Source organism: Melanerpes formicivorus, unplaced genomic scaffold, assembly GCF_026170545.1.
Source record: "Melanerpes formicivorus ecotype bairdi unplaced genomic scaffold, bMelFor1.0.p_v2 SCAF_11, whole genome shotgun sequence".
In the NCBI taxonomy this organism is placed as follows: Eukaryota; Metazoa; Chordata; class Aves; order Piciformes; family Picidae; genus Melanerpes; species Melanerpes formicivorus.
In genome coordinates this window covers 13368161-13389392 of record NW_027142363.1, presented here as the reverse complement: position 1 = coordinate 13389392, position 21232 = coordinate 13368161, and the positions used below count along the sequence as shown (strand labels likewise).

Genomic DNA, 21232 nt, shown 5'->3' with positions numbered 1-21232 from the left:
TTAGCCCCCTTGCCAAAAGTAGTTAAGACGTTATGTTACAAGATCCCCATTAGAGGTCACGGTGTCCACAACCAATTACATCACTACAACAGACTGTGAAATCCCCTCCTTCGCCCCCAATAACTAACTCACCCACAGACTGTAACTTCCCCTCGGGCACGGCCTGAGCTAACCTCACCGATTTTGTGCCGAGATAGAAGACAGAACCCCCCCACGAGCTGCCACGCACCGGGCCCCGGCGCTGGTGACCGAGGCCCCGCCGGGGCCGCCCGCTCCCCCTCTTCCACTGGCGGGGCTTGGCCAGCGGGCGCTGGTACCCGCCTCCTTTCCCGTCAGTAAAGTGACCAAAACACAGCGCGCCAGAGTAAGGACACTGCCGAGGACAGCGCGTGAGGAGCAAGAAGCGTGAGACAAAGAGGGGCTGCTTGTTTATTTTAGTTGAAAGGCTCCGGAGCCCGCCCTTCTCAGCACCTGGCTGGCAACTTTTTACCCCTGCAGAGGCAAGGCGTTGCCCCCCACCTGGGCAGGCTCCGCTCCTCACTTTCACTGACGGAAGGCTAAAAGCTGCTCCAGCGGCGGCCGCGGCAGCACGGTAGCCCCCTGATCCCCAGAGCGCCCTGCCCCCAGCCCGCTGCTTGCCCCTCGGCCGCCGTGGGCCTCACACAGGCACCCCCGGCCCCCTGGCTGCCAAACAGCGCCGACCCCCGCAGTGTGGGCCACCAAGGGAGAGAGAGAGATCGTCTCCTCAAGCGGTGCTCCCCCGCCTCTCGGGCCCCGCTCTCCCCACGGGGATCCGTGCCGCTCACCGCGCTGAGACGGATGCCGCCCTGTGTTTTCGCCGCCATCTTCTGTGCCGCAGCGAGAACCGGGGTGGGGAACGCCGAGAACCCGCGCTTCCGCCTCACCCCCGCCTCGCCCGCTTCCGGGGGACCGGCGCCCGCTCCCGCGGATAAGCGGGGCCCTGCGCCCAGGCCACGCCCCCGCCCGGCGGCCGCTGCTGCGGGGACGCAATGGCCCCGAGCCGAGCGCGGGAGGCGGGGCCGTGCGGCGCTAGTCGCAAAGACGGAAGGTTAGTCTGGCGGCGAAAGCTGACGCAGCCCCGCGTTTCCTTCAGCAGGGGCCCATTCACCCCTTCGATAGTGCTAGCTGCTACGCTGCCGTATTTCCCGCTGCGCGCACAGCAGCCATTAAGTGCAGTGTGATCGAACTTGTAGCCACTTCTGAGGTGCGAAGTACACCCCACGTTACATAAGATGGACAAGCTACGAAGAAAGATTTAAGTCTGAAAATGAGTTTTCACAAAGTCATTGAAAGCATATTCCTCTGGCCTCAGACGTTCAAGATCAGTTGTAAGGACAAGTCTACATCCTTCTGAAAGAAAATGCTGTACTGAACAAGGCATTTGCCCTGAACATGCATAAATCTACAGGCCAAAGTTTGGAATGGTGAGGCACACAGAAAGCCTTAGGCGTAATTTCCTGGGGCAAGGAGCTCTCTCCATACAGGGGGCCTGTTGGCCAGTCCTGATTCCCTGATGCTGTACCAGCTGCTTCTGCCATCTGCTCCACGCTGTTCTTTCAGGCACAAACATCCACACCCAGGACTAGGATCCCTGGGTGGAAAGTTAAGGAATGCAAAAGACAGGGACATAAGAGATAGAGCAGTTGGGAATAGTAATAAGAGGATTAGGGAGGCAGTGGTAGTCTTGTCCTTCCATAGGTCAGTATAGGGACAAGCACAGCCCGGCACTGAGCCACTACTGCAGGGATCCAAACTTTATGGAATTCTATACAAAGCCTTCATCTATTGGAACTGAATTTGAGAGCTTTTACAAAATCAGATAAAAAACCTGAAGTTGGTGAATAAGCAGTAAAGGTAGTCTGAAAAAAAAAAGAGAAAATTGCATTTGAAAATTTATTTCAAAATAACATTTAATAAGAATTGCATTCAAGTATAGTATTGGATACACTTAACTATTACATAATGTTCCACGTTTCCAAGTTTGTCAGTTCTTTGGCAGCTACCTACTGTTTTTTTCTTTCAAGAAAATGAAATCCCTTTGAATATTTAAATATGTTTCCCTCTGTGTGTCATGCACCGTGGTAATGTCAAGTCTGAAACATCCGAAAGGGAAAGCTAAGCCTTGTTGTTCTGAAAATGAGCAAAGAACTAGACAGCAAAGCAAAAGCATCTTCTCTCCTGTTCTTAATGGGTTCTAAGCAAACATTTTTTTTCAGATTTAGTTAAATTTTTCTGTCTTGGCAGTACAACCCTCTTTCATGTACAACTCCCCTTAACAGAAGTAGGACAAGAAGTAAAATTACAAGTTAGTCCCATATAGAAAAGGAATAAAGTTGCACTGCTAGAGATGCCTTTAGGTCTGTTAACTATGCCCCTGTACCACTCAAGTAGGACTTTTTTTAGGTAAAGCCATTTCTTCCTTATTCACATGCTATTTATAATGATGCAAGATCTACTTACATATTAATTTTTAAAGAACTTTTTCTTCTTAAGGATTAGATTCTGCTGCAGTGAAAGGATTCTGCAAACCACAGATGTCTAAGGCCATGTAAGTAGCCACCTGCAGAACCACTAGAGGATGATAAATGCATGTAAGAAGGGCAGAAGTTGGAAGCAAGTGATATTTTTGTAGAAGGTAAGATCATCTTAGAAGTTAGTTACAAAGACTAAGTCACTAATTCTGCTTTTTGAAGTTTACCTCCACAGCTGAGGACAAAGTGACTGATGTCCAACCCCCTGCACATCTGAAGTACAGGCAGCTGTAATAATGCATTTCCTTTCCAGAGTGTGACAGTTAAACCATCACACAGGGGAAGGACGACAAAACCCTTAATCTAAGTAACAGGTTCACCACCTCCGGTTAGTGATGAAACTATATGAAGATACAGTTTATAGCTTATGGCAGAATGATAAAAAAAAATGGGGGGTGGGAGGGTGGGGTGGAGGAGTGGGTGATGGCAAACAGTTGTCTTAGACTTTAATAGCTCATTGTCATAGCTCATGAATGACCTCATTGGGACTTTAAGGGAAATACCCAAATACAGAGTGCAAGCACCAAAGTTGCCTTGGACTTTAATAGCTCATTACCATAGCTCATTAATAGCCTCTTATCGGGATTTTAAGGGAAATACCCAAATACAGAGTGCAACCACCAAAACCCAGAGTGCAACCACCAAATTATCCTGAGTATTAGCAATAGTCTGTTTAAAAGTTGTTGCAGATCTGTAAGTAATAAACATTTAAAAAATATCCTGCTTCAATTTTCAACTAATGCTTTCAAAGGACAACTTTTCACTTGTGCTCGTTCCAATACCATTAGTGACTGTTAATAAATTATATTGATACAAATAATTCACATTCTTAGTGCCAACACAGTATTGTACTTTAGTTTATCACTTCCTTTAACTGCAAAAATGCAAAGAAGCTACTCAAGTTTAGAATAAGCCTCTTATAGGACAAACATTGTATTATCATAGTGAAGTATGTTGTTTGGTGTTTCATTATTTTCATTTATAATCCAAAGATGAAAACTTCATGTATTTGTAGGCAAACAAATACTGCAGAGTAGCCTTCCATGTTTGTTGTGTGAGTTTTGGGGGGAAAAAATGAGAAAAAATAAATCCCTGACCTCACAATCTGGTGACATTATTCATTTATTTTGTATGTCCTTTGTAAATTAGCAAAACCAAAAGTGGTGAGCTGTAATCCCCAGCACATTTCCCTCAGTTGTGATGTTCCAAATAGCTCAAGTAACACATACCAGTCTACAGGTATATCTTACAAAACCAGTTTCACTGGAGGCAAAAGTGTTAAAAATAACCCAAACAACACATAAAAAGCACTAGACAAAGCTTTTCACCATGAAAAATATTAAACCAGCAGTCAGACAATCCACTCAATATGGAAATTCAATGGAGTCCACCTCCTCATTTGAAAAAAAACCCCAACTTCTACTAATGACTTCTGTTGTTTGTGTCACTATGATTGCTCTCTACAGCTACCTGAAGGGAGGTTGTAGCCAGGTGGGGGTTGGTCTCTTCTCCCAGTCAGCCAGCACCAGAACAAGAGGACACAGTCTCAAACTGCACCAGGGGAAGTTTAGGTTCGAGGTGAGGAGAAAGTTCTTCACAGAGAGAGTCATTGGTCATTGGAATGGGCTGCCCAGGGAGGTGGTGGAGTCACCATCCCTGGAGGTGTTAAAAAAGAGATTGGACGTGGCACTTGGTGCCATGGTTCAGTAGTCATGAGGTGTTGGGTAACAGATTGGACTTCATGATCTTTGAGGTCTTTTCCAACCTTATTGATTCTATGATTCTATGTTTCTATGATGGTGCATATCTGTTAGCTATCAGAAGTGTCCTTCAGACCTCCAGCTGTGGTGTTTGGTGTTAGAACTAACTCCTCTCCTGGGTAGTGGTAGCAGTGCTGTGCCAAATTAAGCTGAACCTTGAACAAGGTATCTCCCTCGCTACTAACACCTATGAACAGCCACATACATTGTTTTGCATAAAAAGTGTTCTTTTTTAAAAAGGTAGGCTATGGGTATGCAGCAGTTTACATTTTTACAGAAGTACCTTCATTTAGTTGCATTTCAGAAGTTGCAAAGTGGCCTTAGTCACTGAAAGAACAAAGTTTTTTAGTACAAAAAAAATTAACTAGAATATTTGTAGTCAATTAAAATAACCTCCCCCTCAAGTAATGTAAATTACAAGATGTTACTGCATAACTTTGTCTTTTATGCATGTTTTTTATTTAGGAAGCACTAATCCTGAAGAATGCTACTATAGCACAGAGTTGAAATTACAAACATGCTAAGTCTGCAGTTATCTGCACAATGCTAAAACTTATAAAATACATTGCTTCAAAATTTAGGTGTTTAGAAGTGGGTAAGTCTTAGGCCAAGTTAAAGAAAGGAGAAGCAGAAGTGGGTTTTAACCTCAGGAAATGGCTTGTCTGCAAAAATGATTGTACACTGACATGCAGTTTCAGCTTTTTCTTAAGTTTACTTTCTGAATACAGTTCCAAAAGCAGTTGAAATTACTTACTTGAGAAGTTACTGGCTAAGTGGTACAGTTGCTGCTTTCACCAGATCAAAAATATTCTTCCTTTATTTACAAAATCTCTTTATTCCTTCACATTGAAAACAAATAAAAGGATACAGTAACCATGATAAATTAACACAAAAGTTTTGCCTTCCCCCTCTCCCCCTTCCAGGAACTGAAGAATCCAGCTTTTTAACACCAACTCTGAAGCCTGGATTATTGATGAGTACTCCACAACAGCAGGAAGAAACCCAAAAACTGGGGGGAAAAAAGAAGGGGAGAATTGCAGTACAGTTTTCCCTTTTTTTTGCCATTTATTCACCATGAGCTAAGTGTCCGACGTGTGGCTTAACTTTCCATGCTTTCAAGGAAGTCACATTCAACACTCTCTTCAAGCTGTTGCAAGATCTTTATGCCACTACTGCTAATGTAGTCCAGGGAGAAAGATGCAGAAGTATGTGAATTCTGGGACTCGCTCCCTTTTGCTGTAAATGCACAACACAGAGTCTTGAAGAAGGGCATAAGCTGGGTGATGCTAGATACAGAGCGCAAGTTCAAAAGAGGAAATTTGTGCTTATTGGAAGTTCCCTCAGTGTTGTTTGTTTCCTGTAAGCAAACAAACCAAGATTTACCAAAGGTTTTGCATTAAGACACAATCTTGTTAGGATTTATCTGAGCCCTGCACTATACGCTTGGTAAGAGATCCACAGTCTACACTTGTATCACAATATAAACTGTATTGATGGTATACCAAGTTACTTCTATATTTGGATTAGAAGTTCCACTAAACAAAGTTCAGTCTGCAGAAGAGAAGGCTCCCAGGTGACCTAATTGTGGCCTTCCAGTATCTGAAGGGGGCCTACAGGAAGTCTGGGGAAGGACTTCTCAGGATCTCAGGTAGTGATAGGACTAGGGGGAATGGAATGAAGCTGGAGGTGGGGAGATTCAGGCTGGATGTGAGGAGGAGGTTCTTCACCATGAGAGTGGTGAAACCCTGGAATGTGTTGTCCAGGGAGGTGGTCGAGGCCCCGTCCCTGGAGGTGTTTAAGAGCAGGCTGGATGAGGCTCTGGCCAGCCTGATCTAGTGTGGGGTGTCCCTGCCCATGGCAGGGGGGTTGGAGCTAGATGATCCTTGTGGTCCCTTCCAACCCTGAATGAAACTATGAATCTACACGAGACTGCAAGTTTGGACTAGACTTCAGAATTGGATACCAAGCAAAAGAGTTACAGTGATATCTCTGCGAAGTACTACTGCTGCTATTTCCTTTTCTGGAAGAATGAATATGAACTCTTAGTGATAATTTAAAATGCTATTATTATAAACTTTTTTGACAAACAACAGCATGCTTTTTTTTTTAATGAATAGTGATCCTGTCTGGATTGTTTCCACTGGATGGTTGTGGGCAGATTTAAAAAGAAATCTTGTAATTTGTTTAGAATAATAAGTTAATGGAAAAAAACCAAACAACTGAACAACAACAAAAACCAAATCAAGTGAAGCATTCTTTCTTTACCCCATATTTCTTCTTCAGCAGATCCATGATTCTTATAATGTGTGGTCTGCATTCCTGATGATTTTCTATCAGATGAGAGGTCACAGTAGATAATTCTGTGTCCACTTCTGGGACAAATGCCCATTTGTACCTGAAACAAATGGATTACTGGATAAGAAGACCAAAGCAACAAAAAAAGAGATCCTTGTTCGACTCATACATAGTTAGTGGAGCACTGGGTTCTTACAGAAAAAAGCTCTCCTAACTATGTTTTTATGCTATTACTAGAGTGAAACTTAATGAACAAGGATGTTACTGTCATGTCAGTATTTAAATGCAACTGGATCCCAAGAAATCCCTAGTGTGTGCAAACAAAACCCAATCTCCGTCTTTCTCTTCTCCCAATTTTTCCAAGTTAGACAGCCTCCTAATAAAGATGGTTAGAATAGAATGGAATGGAATGGAATGGAATGGAATGGAATGGAATGGAATGGAATAGAATAGAATAGAATAGAATAGAATAGAATAGAATAGAATAGACCAGACCAGGTTGGAAGAGACCTTCAAGATCATCGTGTCCAACCTATCATCCAACGCCACCTAATCAACTAAACCTGCAACTAAGCAAATCCTCCTACACTGACAAGACCAAATCATTTATCCAAATTCCCTGAATTACATTTGAGTGAGTACTACTATCTGTTCTTGTATTAAAAACTGACAGCAAGATTAAGTCTAGAAGAGAATAGATATGGAATTACTTTAAATGGTAAGAACAGTAACAGCCTGGAGAACAGGTAAGTAATTAGAGGACTTACATTTGAAACAACTGCATTCTGTCAGGTGGAAATGAAAGTGCTGTGTCCAAAAATTTACAAGCTGATAAGTACAAGGACAGCTCATTCTGCTGAATATCAGATCCGCTGCCATCACCTGGGACTTTCATTTTGCTTATTTTGCTGTTGCTCCTGTATTAGTTACAATTAAGAAGTGTACCATTCAAACATGAAATCTCTTCATTCAGCAAGAAACATACACATATACCCAAATGAGCACTTATACCTGTACACAACTAAAGCTATTTTTATTCTGCATAAGGACTATGATTAATAATGAAAGTTTGTTAGAAGAAAAAGTAATCCAAAATGGTAATATGTTAAAATATTCCAATGTTGACTTAGCATTAGTTCTATTTTTGTAGTCAACTAGCATGGCATTTATGTATTTTGAACATACCACCATTTTAGCTGCTGAAAAGTCATCCTAAGGTATGATTCATCAGTACCAAGAAATACACAAATGCAATTAAAACAATCCTGCTGTCTCTTCCCCATCTCTGAGAATTACTTCATTGAATAAAAATTCACAGATACAGGACAAGCAATTGTTACCAGCTCCCACAAGCTCTCTATCAGACAAATGGTAGTTCTTACTTTGATGGTTCATCTTCCTCAGTTAGATCTTCTTCCAACTGTAGAAATGTCTGAATCTTTAAAGAAATAAAGTTTTTGTAAGGGATGCTGAAATGCTCGTACAACTCAATCACAAAAAAGATAATGCTTCACAGAGTATAAGGACTCTTAGCCTACTCTTGTGACTTGCAACAAATTAACAAATCATGCAAGAGATAACATTAGCAACAACAAAAGAATTAATGGGAAAGATGCTTCCTAATGATGTGAATTCTTTTCCCAAATTCTCAGACTAATGTAAAACATGGCAAACATTTCCCTTTTGAAAAAGGGAGTGTACTTGGAAGAAAAAAAAGTAAATTAGAAAACCCACAACACTAATTAGTTTCAAATTACTACTTATTCCTTACCAATTCAGTTACCATTATGGGCCACAATGAGGTTAGATGCTGAGGAGAAATCCTCAACAAAAGAACTCTGAAGAAGAGAAACATCTGTGCAGCGGCTATAGAAGTCTGCCCAACACGGAGGTTCTCAGTCAGTCGTTCTAAAAGAAACATTCAAAAAGTTGAAAAGCAAATGAAAAGAGTAACGTTTTCAAAGAATCACAGAACATCAGGGGTTGGAAGGGACCATGAAAGATCATCCAGTCCAAGCCCACTGCCAGGGCAGGATTACCTACAGTAGGTCACACAGGATGGGTTTTGAATGTCTCCAGAGAAGGAGACTCCACAACCTCTCTGGGCAGCCTGTTCCAGTGTTTTGTCACCAACACAGTGAAAAAGTTTTTCCTTATGTTCACATGGAACCTTCTATGCTCCAGCTTGCACCCATTGCCCCTTGTCTTATCACTGGCCATCTCTGAGAAGAGCCTGGCTCTGTCCTCCTGACACTTTCCCTTCACATATTTATAAACTTTCCTGACCTCACTGCCCAGTCTCCTCCTCTCCAAGCTAATGAGCCCCAGCTCCCTCAGCCTCTCCAAATAAGAGAGATGTTCCACTCCCTTAATCATCTTTCTGGCTCTGTGCTGGACTCTTTCAAGCAGTTCACTGTCCTTGAACCGAGGAGCAAATGTTTTCCTGAATGTGTGTTTTGGGAAATAAAAAATGTAGAACGTGGCAAAACACAATTTGTGCTTTGTCATCAGTTTTGAGTTGAGTCTTTTGAACTCCATTAACAAAAGTGTGATTTAGAAAAAGTCTGAAGGCACAATGGCTTTATATTGAACAAAATTTTGTCAAAACTGACATTTAATGAGAATGACAGCAGCCTAAGAGTGGAAACTGGAAGACTGCCACAAAACAACCTTGTTTCCAGTTTTGTTTCCAGACCAAAGGCTTTGGAGTCCAGATTCCTGTCCCCCGGTTACTGAGATTATTCATTTTTTAGAATTCAGAGATTCATAGCTTAATAAATTTTGTTTAAAGTGCATGTTGGTAAAAAAGTGACACCCCCTTCTTGCAGGATTTTTATATCCACTGTGGTTGAAAAGAAAGGCAGGTGAAATTAGAGATCTTACCTTGTATTAAGGGAAGATAGAGATGATACTGATCAATTTCCCCACTGAAGACAGCGAAAGCTTGCCGCTTCAACAACATTGCTTTTTGCTCAAAACTTGGGTACAGTTTTAAGGCACTGCTCTGCATACCTATAATAGAGATAAGAGTGAATGACTACTTGTGTTTTGAGCTGAAAATAATTCATATGTCCTGAAATATTTTGAAAAGAAAAACTCCCTTTAGGTCTACTAATTGGAATAATAAATTTTTGTTGATCCAGATCTGCTCATGCTAGCAGGAAAATTATAGGAAACAAGCACTGGAGCTCCTGTGTGGCTGGAAAGTATCTTAAACTCCTGTCTCTGCCTTTATGTGCATGAATCTTCACAGGATCGCAGCCTCACAGGATGTTAGGGGTTGGAATGGACCTCTGAAGCTCACCTCATCCAACCCCCCTGCCAGAGCATAGAATCCACAGAATCTAGCACAGGTCACACAGGAATGCATCCAGATGGATCTTGAAAGTCTTCAGAGAAGGAGACTCCACAACCCCTCTGGGGAGCCTGTTCCAGTGCTCCGTGACCCTCGCAGTGAAGAAGTTCCTCCTCATGTTGAGGTGGAACCTCCTGTGCTGTAGTTTATATCCATTACCCCTTGTCCTATCACAGGGTCCATGGAGAAGAGCCTGTCCCCTCCCTCTTGACACACAACTCTCAGATATTTATAAACATTTATTAAATCCCCTCTCAGTCTTCTCTTCTCCAGACTAAAAAGCCCCGGGGCTCTCAGCCTCTCCTCATAGGACACATACTCCATTCCCTTAATCATCCTGGTAGCTCTCTGTTGGACCTCTTTTCAGTCTCCTAGACCCATAGATGAGTGATCTCAGAACTTTACAATTTACTGAGAAAAAAAGGAAGCAAGTTAAAAAAATATGTATTGTTTTTAATAAGTGCATTATGACTTAGTCTTGCACTGCAAATATTATTTTGAAAGGTCTGAAAAAAGACATTAAAGTTGCTTTGTCTTTTGAAGCTCCACACAAATTTAAGGGGTTCCATCCCACCCCTTCCCGCACTTTCTTCTACACTCTCCTCAAGCCTGAATTAGAAGTCCAAACATGTTGCTCAAAGGTTTGCTGTACTGGAGCACTACATTCCTACAGCTCCATGCCAGTATACAGACACCTGCAAAGTTAGCCAAAGTCTCCTTTGGCTAACAGGAAACAGCTGCAGAAGGTCACGATTCAGCAACTTCAGGTTATGGCAAAATGTGAATGCAGGAGTCTAACATTAGCATTTCCAGAACAAATGAGTACATTAAAAACATACCAGATAGCTCAAGTGCAAATAGATTTAAAATTGAAATGGAAATAAGTTCTGAGTAGATGATACTTACTCATCAAATCTTTAAACATAGTTTTCTCATGTGTGAGAAGATGATCAATAATGGATCTCCAACTGAATGGGATAGAGAAGGAATTAGATAACCAGAGAAAGCTTTCGTATGGATTCATCTCACAAAATATTTTGGTCAAACATTTCATATAAGGAAACAGCTTCCAAGTAATATTTAGCATGCAGACTCTTATCTGGTTCAATATAGACTGAAATCTAGGCCCTCCAGCTCTGCTGTATGCAATTCCCTAATCATTAAGGGGAGCATGAGACAAGTTGATTCTTTTGCTGTACAATGAAAACTTCAGTGCTTACAATGCTTTTAGTAGAATTATGAGACCCATTTTTAACAATTTGGCATTCTGTAAGAAAGTAGCAAACAGAATTTTCTTTCCAATATTAGCCATTTTTCTTTAAAGCCTTTCTTTGCACATTCAGAATAGAATCTTGGAGTGCTGCAATCTCTTACTGAGTGCATGAAGTGTCCATCTGGAAAAAAGCTGGATCCATAAACAACTCAACAACTTCTTTTTTCCAGGCTCTCTTGGTGTAGGCATATCCACTCAATGAGCTCAGCAACTGAGCACCAGCACGAAAACTAGGGATGTTGTAGGCACTGGGGAAAGAGATAATAGTAAATACAATTATGGTACACATAATAATGGTAAAAATATATATAAATAAACATATAAAAATAAATCTACATAAACATATATAAATATATATTAGTATATATAAAGTGAAATTTATATAACCAGAAAATAAAACTCTGGGGCTCCCCAGAACTTCTAACCACATTCTTTTAGTAAGAAGCTATGTCTACATTAGTTCCTAACTCTGAGCAACAGGAGATCAGTAGATCAAAGCAGTTGGTGAAGAAGCTCCTCACATTTCCAGTGTACCTGGTTTGGGGAGATATTTTCAGATAAGCTGTATCACAGCACTGCACTGCAGGTCTCCACTACAGAGGTGGAAACTTCCCCAGCATAAAATTTCCAGTAAGCTTTGAATCCTTGTCAGCAGGCCCCTTTAGAAAGTACCACAGTAGACTTCATCTGTCACCCAGAGAACATATATCAGTTCTGATGTCATCACCTGTATAAATACCTCTCACATTGGCCTTTTTCTCCCTGTGCTACCTTATGCATCACCTCACTACAAATGTGAATGCCATGCTCTGCAAGGCATAGTATGGAAAGAGCGTGGGGCTCAAGTGAAAACTGGTAGGATCAAGGTGAAGGGACCCTGTATGAACTGATGCTTGTCCTCTGACATGTCAGTTTCATTGAAGACACAGATGTCAAACAGCATCCCGCTACAAATTCTTTCTGCAGTTACTGCTTTGCCCATTGTGAACAAAGGTTTCAGGTTGGTGAGGTGATACTCAAACTGGCAGGAATGTGACTTTTGGTTAAGAAGGGATGCTGTCAAGGTCCTCTGTTGTGTGGTGGTACTACAACTTCACAGAAGGCTTCAGCAGCCCCTGTGTTTTCATGAGGGAGGCTACTGCTTTTCTTTGGTGGAGCCCTGAGACCAAACTCCTACCAAGCTGGCAAGGACAGAGGGTGGAAGACAGTCTTGGAAGTTATAGTTCAACTGCTGAGCAGCACATGTGAGTCACATGGAAATCATCCAACACATCTGTGAGCCTGATGGGGGTTCCACATTCTTAACTAGTGACCATCTCGCTATAGTTATGGCTGCACAGATCACAAGGACTCTTGGCCCTGACAGGCTGACACTGGACAACCGTCAAGGGAAATTTGTAGGCATCTCAGCAACTTCGACTGAGGGAGCTGGGATTGCTTAGCCTGGAGAAGAGGAGACTCAGGGGTGACCTTATGGCACTCTACAACTACCTGAAGGGAGGTTGTAGACAGCCGGATGATGGTCTCTTCTCCCAGGCAGCCAGTACCAGAACAAGAGGACACAGTCTCAGGCTGCACCGGGGAGGTTTAGGCTGGATATTAGGAAGAAGTTCTATACAGTGAGAGTGATTGCCCATTGGAATGGGCTGCCCAGGGAGGTGGTGGAGTCACCATCATTGGAGGTGTTCAGGAGGATACTTGATGGGGTGCTTGGTGCCATGGGTTAGTTGTTTAGGTGGGTTGGATTGGTTGAAGGATTGGATGCAATGATCTTGAAGGTCTCTTCCAACCTGGTCTGGTCTATTCTATTCTATTCTATTCTATTCTGTTCTATTCTATTCTATTCTATTCTATTCTATTCTATTCTGCAAGCTTCTGATGCTCATGTCATATGACCATCTGTGACAGATTAGGCTGTGCCTTTAAGAAAAGATAGCTGCAAGATTCTCTAGCTGAACAGTTGGGTGTAAAAAGGAAAAGAAAGATTAATTCTAAATGAATTTCATTGGTCAGATGTGAGATGTACCATAGCAAATCTCTCTCACATTCCTTTCTCTCAGTTTCACTCCATCTTCTGTCTTTTACCTGGCATGCATGCTGTCCTTGGACAGAGACCGTTAATCAGCAAACGAGATAAGAAAAACTAACTTCTTAACAACTGCTTTGAGCTAATTGAAATTCCCCTAACATCTCTACTCTTCTCTTTTCTTCTAATTAACAGAGGAAAAAGGGACAGGAGAGGTTGGAGGGAGGTGAGGTGGAATCCTCCTCCCAAGGAGGATTTCTGTGGGTTTTTTTCCTTTGCAAATTCTTGTATAATATTGTAAATGCTGTATATTTTGTATATATTCATTGCATTCCATTATCGCTTGTAAAATACAGCTTCATCTGCTTCTCCGGCTGTGCTCAGCCGAGTGTTTGTCGATGTCAGTGGGTTAAACCATCACACTACAACACCCTCAGTCTCAGAACAAAGGGGATGGTCTTATTTTCCTTGAGGAAAAAAAGAATTGAAAATGAAGCTGGCCAACTCCTGGCGTTCAGATCTCCATTTGCATTGCAGAATTCATCTTCTATCCCTTGCACCAGTTCATGAGGAAATCCTGACAGCAACAGGATGTCCCTGTCAGTTTTAACAGTGCTGTTTGCACACATGGGGCAGAGATGGAAGTGTTTGGCTTGCAGCCACTGGCTCACAGCATGCTAAGCATGGCAATATGATGCCAGCATTCCCAGGAACAGTTTCATTGGTGGCTGAATGCAGGGTTTTCCATATCTGCTACTAATGATGAAGGCACTGGGTGCCCTGTCCACAAGAATGACATACACTCCATGCATCAAGAATCTGACTGATTTTGTTAGGGTTGAGGTAGGGAGAAAACATTGTAATACAATAGAAAATGCATAAATATAATAGATAGAAAAGAACAGTTTGCTAATACTTTGCTGCATAATATTTAATCCCTCCCCCTTGAGAAGGAGCATGGAAGGGTCTTCAAACTCTGCTGCACTCTGAGGCTTGCTGGCTTTAGTGTTTCCCAGTGACACTCAACCCATCATTCCTTTTAGGCATGCCTGGTTATATCTTCCCTGACCCTCTACAACCTTTTTGCTCTTAACTGTACACTGGCTAGTGCTTTGACTGTGACTTAAATAATGCTCGAGACAATATTCACTTCGCCCACTTGTGAGCTGTGGCTGATGCTCTCCCATACCTCAATACAAATTGATTTGCTCAGAAAAACACAGTAGCCAATAGGTGGCAGCCAGGAGGAGGGCAAATCTGATAATGACTATAGCAGGAACAGTTGCAATTCAGAAAAATAGAACCGGGGATGAGCAGGGAAGAGAAGAGTAAGTGTTGCTTCCTACCACTTGGTAGAAAGCTGTCAGAAAAAGGAGAAATTATTGTCTAAGAGATCTGCCAACAGTACTGGGAGAAAGGTGGGGAGAGATGCATGAGGAAGGCTTGGGAACCAGGACCAACTGATAAGACCCTTGAAGATGGAAAGGAAACCCTCATGACTAGGAAATGTTCTCCTCTCCCTGTTCAGCAATGTGACTGGTTGAGGCTGTGCCTTTAAGAAAGGGAATATGGTGGTCGGAAGTTGGTAAACTAAAAGAAGGATCTAAACTAATTTCATTGGTAGAGTGGGAGGAAGCACCTTCTGAACTGGGAATGCAGGAGGGTATCCTGGGCACTCCGGCACTTTTATCTTTAGTCCTTCTTCTGCTCCTCTGCCGAGCAGCAGCTCTCTGTGCTGGGCTTTCGGCCAAGGCTTTGGCCTTGAAACTGATAAGCTACCAGGCCTGTATTAACTGCTTTCCAATTAACACAAAACTGCTTCTAACTTTTTTTTCTCTTTTCTCTCTCTTTCTACCCCGCTCTGGGGAAAGGGGGGAGAGAGCGGAGAGTGGAGGTGGGGAACCTCCTCAGCAGAGGGGGGAACTCTCATTTCTGTGCTACTTTGTTGTATATCTTTCTATATATTGTAAATATTGTAAATTTGTATATATTCCCCTGCATATCCTACATTGCTTTGTAAATATACAGCTCCACTGCTTTGCTAATTCAGCTGTGAGTTTTTTTTCCCCTTTCCCTTCAATTTTCTTTCCCTTTACTTTACAGGGGGGAGGGAGGAAGCTTCTTGGCCTTACCCTTCCAACCCTACCACAAGCTGACAGGATATCATCTGTCTCTTCCACACCTATGCTTTTGGCTGAAAAACTTGGCAGAGTAGAGGGAGATACTGCACTCTTCCTATTTTGTGATAGGTCCTATGACCTGCCCAGTGCTCTGCTGCCCCGATTCCACTGCCTCTCTCCATTCCCTAACATACACAGGAAGGGGAGCTTTAAGCAAAGGTCAAAAACCAAGATGGGAGGGATATCTACAACTGAACAGAAACAGCTCTCACAAAGCTCAGACAATCGGTTTCAGTTTCAGGTTTCAGCTTATAACCTTTTTACAGAGAAGAGGGCAAACACAAGAAAAAGCAAAAGTCTTGCTGTGGACCAAAACATCAGACTTAGTCAATATCCCGTGCTGAGTGACAAGTCACCTGTGGTTGCGTAGATAAGGAAATACATAGTACAGCAAACGTGAAATCAATGGCACAGCTTTCTCCTTCTCATCGCTCCGGTAAACCATGTCCAAAAGAGAAGCAAGAACCTTAAAAACAAAAAGAGTGTCTCTTTAGAGCTCTGACTGGTGTTTCTGATGAAAGGGGAAAGCATGCCATATTTCAGGACAGAATGTGTATGCATATGGGGTGCCTCTGCAAAGATTTTAAGCTCCCATTTAATCTACCGGGAAGACCTAATATATTCCTCTGCTCAATAACGTCAATACAACCACCACCCCAAAGATGAGAGCTGCAACTACAAAACTGGTTCCTACTTACTTCTGCAAGGAGAGAAAGAGCTTGGACACTGTATATTGAAGGAGCAGAGGCAGAAACCATTGAAGATGGTGCCACTGATGTATCTGAAAGAGGCAAAATGGTTTTGTTTTCTCTTCAGACATGTTTGATTTTTGCTGTTTCCTATATTTCCTTTCAAACAAGACCTGTCACTTACATATTGGTATTACAGTGAAATGCTTCTGGGCACGTTGCCAAAGCAACATACCTCATGCCCCATGCTGTTTTGTTCTGGATGTTGCATTCACCTGCTCTAAGTTTTCCTCTGATTTATACACAATCTGCAAATGTTTACTAAATAGACTTAGGCTGAGATTGTTATTGGAGGATAATGCATTTTTTTATATTGTTGGCTTCATTACTCCCATCTCATGCAAACTCCACACTGTCAAACACTTAGTACTCTTTACTGACTTAAGCAGATGAGATGAAGCTGTAGAAAGTTATATAAAACCACATTACCATTCACATCTTCAATGTTGAAGTCATCTGGCAAAATCTGAGGCTGAGCTTTCACTTCTAAGTTCCGGCTCAGCCAGCTAGTCTGTTCCAGAGAAGAACCAGCAACAGTCCCTACAGCCTCCAAGATTTTTTGGGTCACTTCCTATAACATAACCAGAGAATGTGGCATCAGATGAAAGCTATCATCTCTTGGCCAATCCTACTGAGAGTTTTTATATGGATGTGTCAGGAGGATGAGAAGTAGGCACTTTTATTTGTTAGAAACATAATATTTCTCTGATTTAAAAATCTGTGCTCTCAAGATAATTAACTACTGCTCACCACCAAAAAGAACAGGCAAGAAAATGAGAAGCAAGAAAAAAAATCCAAGCTGTCTTATCATGGAGGATTAATCATAATTTTTAATGCAAGTCATTGCCATTAACATAGTATCAATATGGCATCAATCTTGCCAGACATTAGCAGTCAGCTGTCAAAGATATGATTTGAACTGGTCAGCCCCTCAGAAATGGCATACCACTGTTTCTTTATTCCTTTTATATATGGAGAACATTAAACAAGACAGAGCACCAAGTGAGGAAGGGTTTTATTTTATGCCCATTCATCTGTTCATATATCAGTGTTTCTACTAGAGGTAAGAAAGATGTGTATCAAACTAACTGCATACTTCAGCAAATTTAATTCCTAGTGAAATGAAGTACTGGTCTCCCTAATGAAACCAAATCCCAAGTATCAAAAGCAAAGCAGAGGTCACTTGTGAAGTGGCTGTAAGGCAGTAAGACAGCAAAGTTCTCTTTTTATCATCATGATCATTTTGCTGGCAGAAGTGGAGATAATTTCTCTATTAGTACACAAAATTATTGTAACCATAACACTGTCTAACCTCAGGCATAGCATTATATTAGTTCAGAGCCCAAACTGTACTCACAAAGGTAGTGCTTAAATTGTTCTGGTGAAATCACATTCAGTATAGGAAAAGAATCCTGCTCTACTCCACCCCTTCTTTACATAAAAGGTAAATTGACTGTCATTTACATTGCCAAACACAGTTATGAGCTTCAAGGATAATTACACTACTAATTTTCCTACAGAGCTTTGAGATTTCAACACTTACATATATGACATGAACTCATGACATCACACTCGTATTACAATTTGAATTCTGATAAACTTCATAAAATTACCCAGGGAAAACTGTGCAATGCCCGTAGTTACCACTGCAATTTAACCTATTTTTCACAACATTTTGTTAGAGACATTCTGTGCATCACGTCTCTCATGTCCGAGTCTCCCATACATACCAGGCCTAAGCCAAAACACGTGGATGCACATTCACACATTCTAAAAGCCCAGGTGAATTCAGATACAAAGCACAGATCAGGTCATCTCCACTTTTACTGAGATGTACAGTGCCAGATTTATGAACTAAAACATATACATGTATACACTGTACCTGCAAGTCTTTTTGGTCCTTCTTGTTTTCTAGAGTAGGTGTCCTAGTCACAAAGTCATTCAGAGTACTGTGGGAGAATCAATTCACTCCAAGTTAGTAATTGGACAGGTCTACTCAATGCATCTTTTATAAAACCTTCTCTCTCACACATTACCTGAGAAGAAGAAAGTGTCCAGGAGGAGCCAAGTTCAACTGCACAGACTCTTTGAGTAGTCCTAATAAGGACTGAAAATTCTCCTGCAAGGCTGAGACAGGTAGTCTGCCAAAAAAACCCAACAAAAAACCCAAAACATACTCAGCTCAGGAGTTAGAGTTAATACAAAAAACAACATATGTGAGTATCTTGGTGGCCATCATGAGCAGTCCTTTAGATCCTGTTCCTCCCTAAGCTATCCAACAACATGGTATAAATATCCAGCAGCATAGATAATATACATATATCAGTAAATGCTAGCAGTATGCCAGCCAGCAGAAAAGGACTAAGTTTAGCTAACTACTCCACTGCAAGCCATATCTTATCTCCATAGCTTATTGCACATAGTATACTGTACACTCTGATATATCCCAAGGCTTCCATATGAGCAAAGCTGAGTATCTGAAGAAGAGTTTTGATCAAGTAATATTTCTAATCAACTGTCTGACCCATTAGGACTGACTTTAGTTGTTCCAAAGTCCAGCACAGAGTGGAGCCACAGTGTTTTTACTGCATTTAGAAGTTGTCTATCCATTCATCTGGCAACACAGTACAGATAAGGAAAGAGATCATAATGAATTATAAAAGTATCCTGTTAATGAGATGTCAGGAGTATCTTGCTTCATTAATATGAAATGAGGCTTTCATACTGCCATTATCAGCCTAAAGTCATAGCCTAGTTATTTTGTGTCAGTCTGCTGCTTAACCCTGAAATGCCAATAACCATTTCCTACCTAAAGGTGTTCTGTGTCGCTATGTCATAAAGATCAAGGTAAAGCAGAAATAATGACACTGGCTATTATCCTAACTAGTCAGACAGAAAATTCTCTTTTATAATGACTGAATTACCTTTGAATGAAGGCATAACTGAACTGCAGCATAGGGATATCTACAAGAGAAGATTTCTGAAAAACAAAAGCAAACTCATCATTATTTGCCATCAGAAAAAAAATGAAAACAAAAAATCCATGCTGTTGAACACCTATGTATAATGCTTAAAATACCCTTCTCAGAAGCCACTGGTACTTCCAACAGGTGACTAGCAGTCATAAAGCTACCTATGCATCAGTACAAGGGAATTCAGAGCTTTAATAGAGGACCCTAGTTGAGAAGAAATTGCCTTACTTTGGAATACCTGCTACATTTTATTCAGAGCTGTCAGAGCTCCTATAACGGTGTGCATAGTAGCAAAACTGGCTTCCTTGAAAGCAAATTGGAAGACAGCAGACACAAGTATTTCTAACTATTCAGGTAAGGGTAGAAAGCTAGAAATGCATTTCTGAGTTGCATGCAGCATGAAGCTGTAACCATCTTTGGTGCTGGAGGACTCCATATCTTTTCATTACCGGCAACTTCTCTAGCAAAATGTTCTGAAGAACCTGCTTATACTGATGGACCAAAACACAGAACCCCACATTCTGGAAAACATACCTCATTCAAGAGCAAAAAAGAATCATATATTTTAAAAATATCACCCAAACTTTCACTTTCCTTCTAATAATATTTAGAAAACACATTGGAATAGATCCAGAATAGAACATACTAAGAAAAGAGAATTATCTCCATGGTTACCTCTTCACCCTTGATTTGTGACGGTTTCTTGACCACCTCTTTGACTAGATGTAATATAGTGTCAATTTTCAATGTGTTAAGTGCACATATTAAGTCCACAAGAATAAGCTGAGATGCACTTGCCACTGGAAAAATCTGACAAAGCAAAACAAAAGACACACTCCTCAGGTCACTACACCAGGCAAAACACAAAGCTGAAAAAAACCCCCAACTTTTTGTGCAATACCTTCAATATCAATACTTAAACAAAATGTAAATTGGAAAAAGTTAAATCAAACATCCCACAATTTGCCACGTACAGATCTTGTCTCAACACCTCCATGAAAACAACTTCATTATACTCACATGAAAGCTGAAAAGAAAGAGGTGTTCTACTCAGAATAAATGCTCCGTTTCAGAACATGCAGCTCTAACCTTTCTCCGGAAATGGAGTTGATTCAAGGTCTTTAAAGAGCAAGTGGCAAGTTGCAATCCTAAGATTACAGTCCAGTATTGAACTAAAAAAAAATGCTGTTACTCTCAGACTTAAACTACCACACTGTCCTTTTTATTTGATTACTTGTTTAGGTTTAATTGTAGTGCTGATACTTTGTGGAATTACATATAAATAAAAGCATTTCAGATGTTTCAGTGGCTTGCTGTTGTCACCTGTAGAAAACCCCAAAGAATCCATAAATGAGCCCAGAGTTCAGATGTGACCATATAAATGTAATGTTTGTCTTTACACTGAAATATTAAGTATGCCTTTAGTTTCACCTTGATTTTGCTTTGATTCCTACGAGGTTTCTTGCTATTCCATACTGCTGCAATTGCTGCCATCAACTGGATTCCAAGTTGTGCTGTCAAGGGATTCATGAAGTCCAGTATTTTAGTTCTTAATGTCTACAGAGAATAATAGAAAAAAAGTTGTCAGTGCCAAACTTTGGAAGACAAAGGCTCTCTCAGAGTCTCTAAAACATTCTTCCTTTTGCCAGGGTATTCAGAAAATACACAACAAAAGAACCTCTTTATATACTTGTCAGGCAGATGAGTTTTGACTAGGTATGAGTCAGTGTATCCTTCTTACAGATGGAAGGCACATTTGTCAGAAAACAGATTGTGAAACAGAAAAACTAACTTAGTGTGTTATATTTTGTCTTCTTCTGCTGAACTTTTCTCACTGCTATGATTTACCAATGGCCACAGAAGGAGGGAAAAGTTTAGTATTTTTACTCCTTCAGGTACATGTTTTACTGCCTGCAGAAGGTTCAGACAATCAGAGGCAGTGGGCTCTACAGCAGCTATTACCTGAAACTCACAGAAAAAAAAGCAAAACATTAAAACAGATCAGGTAAGGGTGCTGATGGGCAAAAAGAGCAGGCAAAAATCTACTTTATAAATTGATACTGTGCAAGT

At 41.2% G+C, this 21232-nt stretch overlaps 2 protein-coding genes across 5 annotated transcripts in view; both read right to left on the bottom strand.

The window, feature by feature from the left end:
- Positions 1-952, bottom strand: part of MORC3 (MORC family CW-type zinc finger 3) — a 29925-nt gene extending 28973 nt beyond the window's left edge. Inside the window, exon 1 of the mRNA XM_068144589.1 lies at positions 807-952. Within this exon, the coding sequence (XP_068000690.1) occupies positions 807-845 (39 nt within the window). The 5' untranslated portion in view covers positions 846-952. The remainder of the gene's footprint in view (positions 1-806) is intronic.
- A 998-nt stretch (positions 953-1950) lies between these two features.
- DOP1B (DOP1 leucine zipper like protein B) overlaps positions 1951-21232 on the bottom strand; it is a 58679-nt gene continuing 39397 nt past the window's right edge. For all 4 annotated transcript variants that reach the window (XM_068144584.1, XM_068144587.1, XM_068144585.1 and 1 more), the window contains exons 22-37: positions 20594-20719; positions 19838-19972; positions 19115-19170; positions 18227-18331; positions 18073-18139; positions 16620-16761; positions 16140-16222; positions 15798-15907; positions 11337-11483; positions 10869-10930; positions 9491-9619; positions 8379-8515; positions 7990-8045; positions 7375-7524; positions 6578-6707; positions 1951-5669 (exon numbers count right to left, since the gene is read on the bottom strand). In XM_068144584.1, the coding sequence (XP_068000685.1) occupies positions 5412-5669; positions 6578-6707; positions 7375-7524; positions 7990-8045; positions 8379-8515; positions 9491-9619; positions 10869-10930; positions 11337-11483; positions 15798-15907; positions 16140-16222; positions 16620-16761; positions 18073-18139; positions 18227-18331; positions 19115-19170; positions 19838-19972; positions 20594-20719 (1893 nt within the window). In that variant the 3' untranslated portion in view covers positions 1951-5411. The remainder of the gene's footprint in view (positions 5670-6577; positions 6708-7374; positions 7525-7989; positions 8046-8378; positions 8516-9490; positions 9620-10868; positions 10931-11336; positions 11484-15797; positions 15908-16139; positions 16223-16619; positions 16762-18072; positions 18140-18226; positions 18332-19114; positions 19171-19837; positions 19973-20593; positions 20720-21232) is intronic.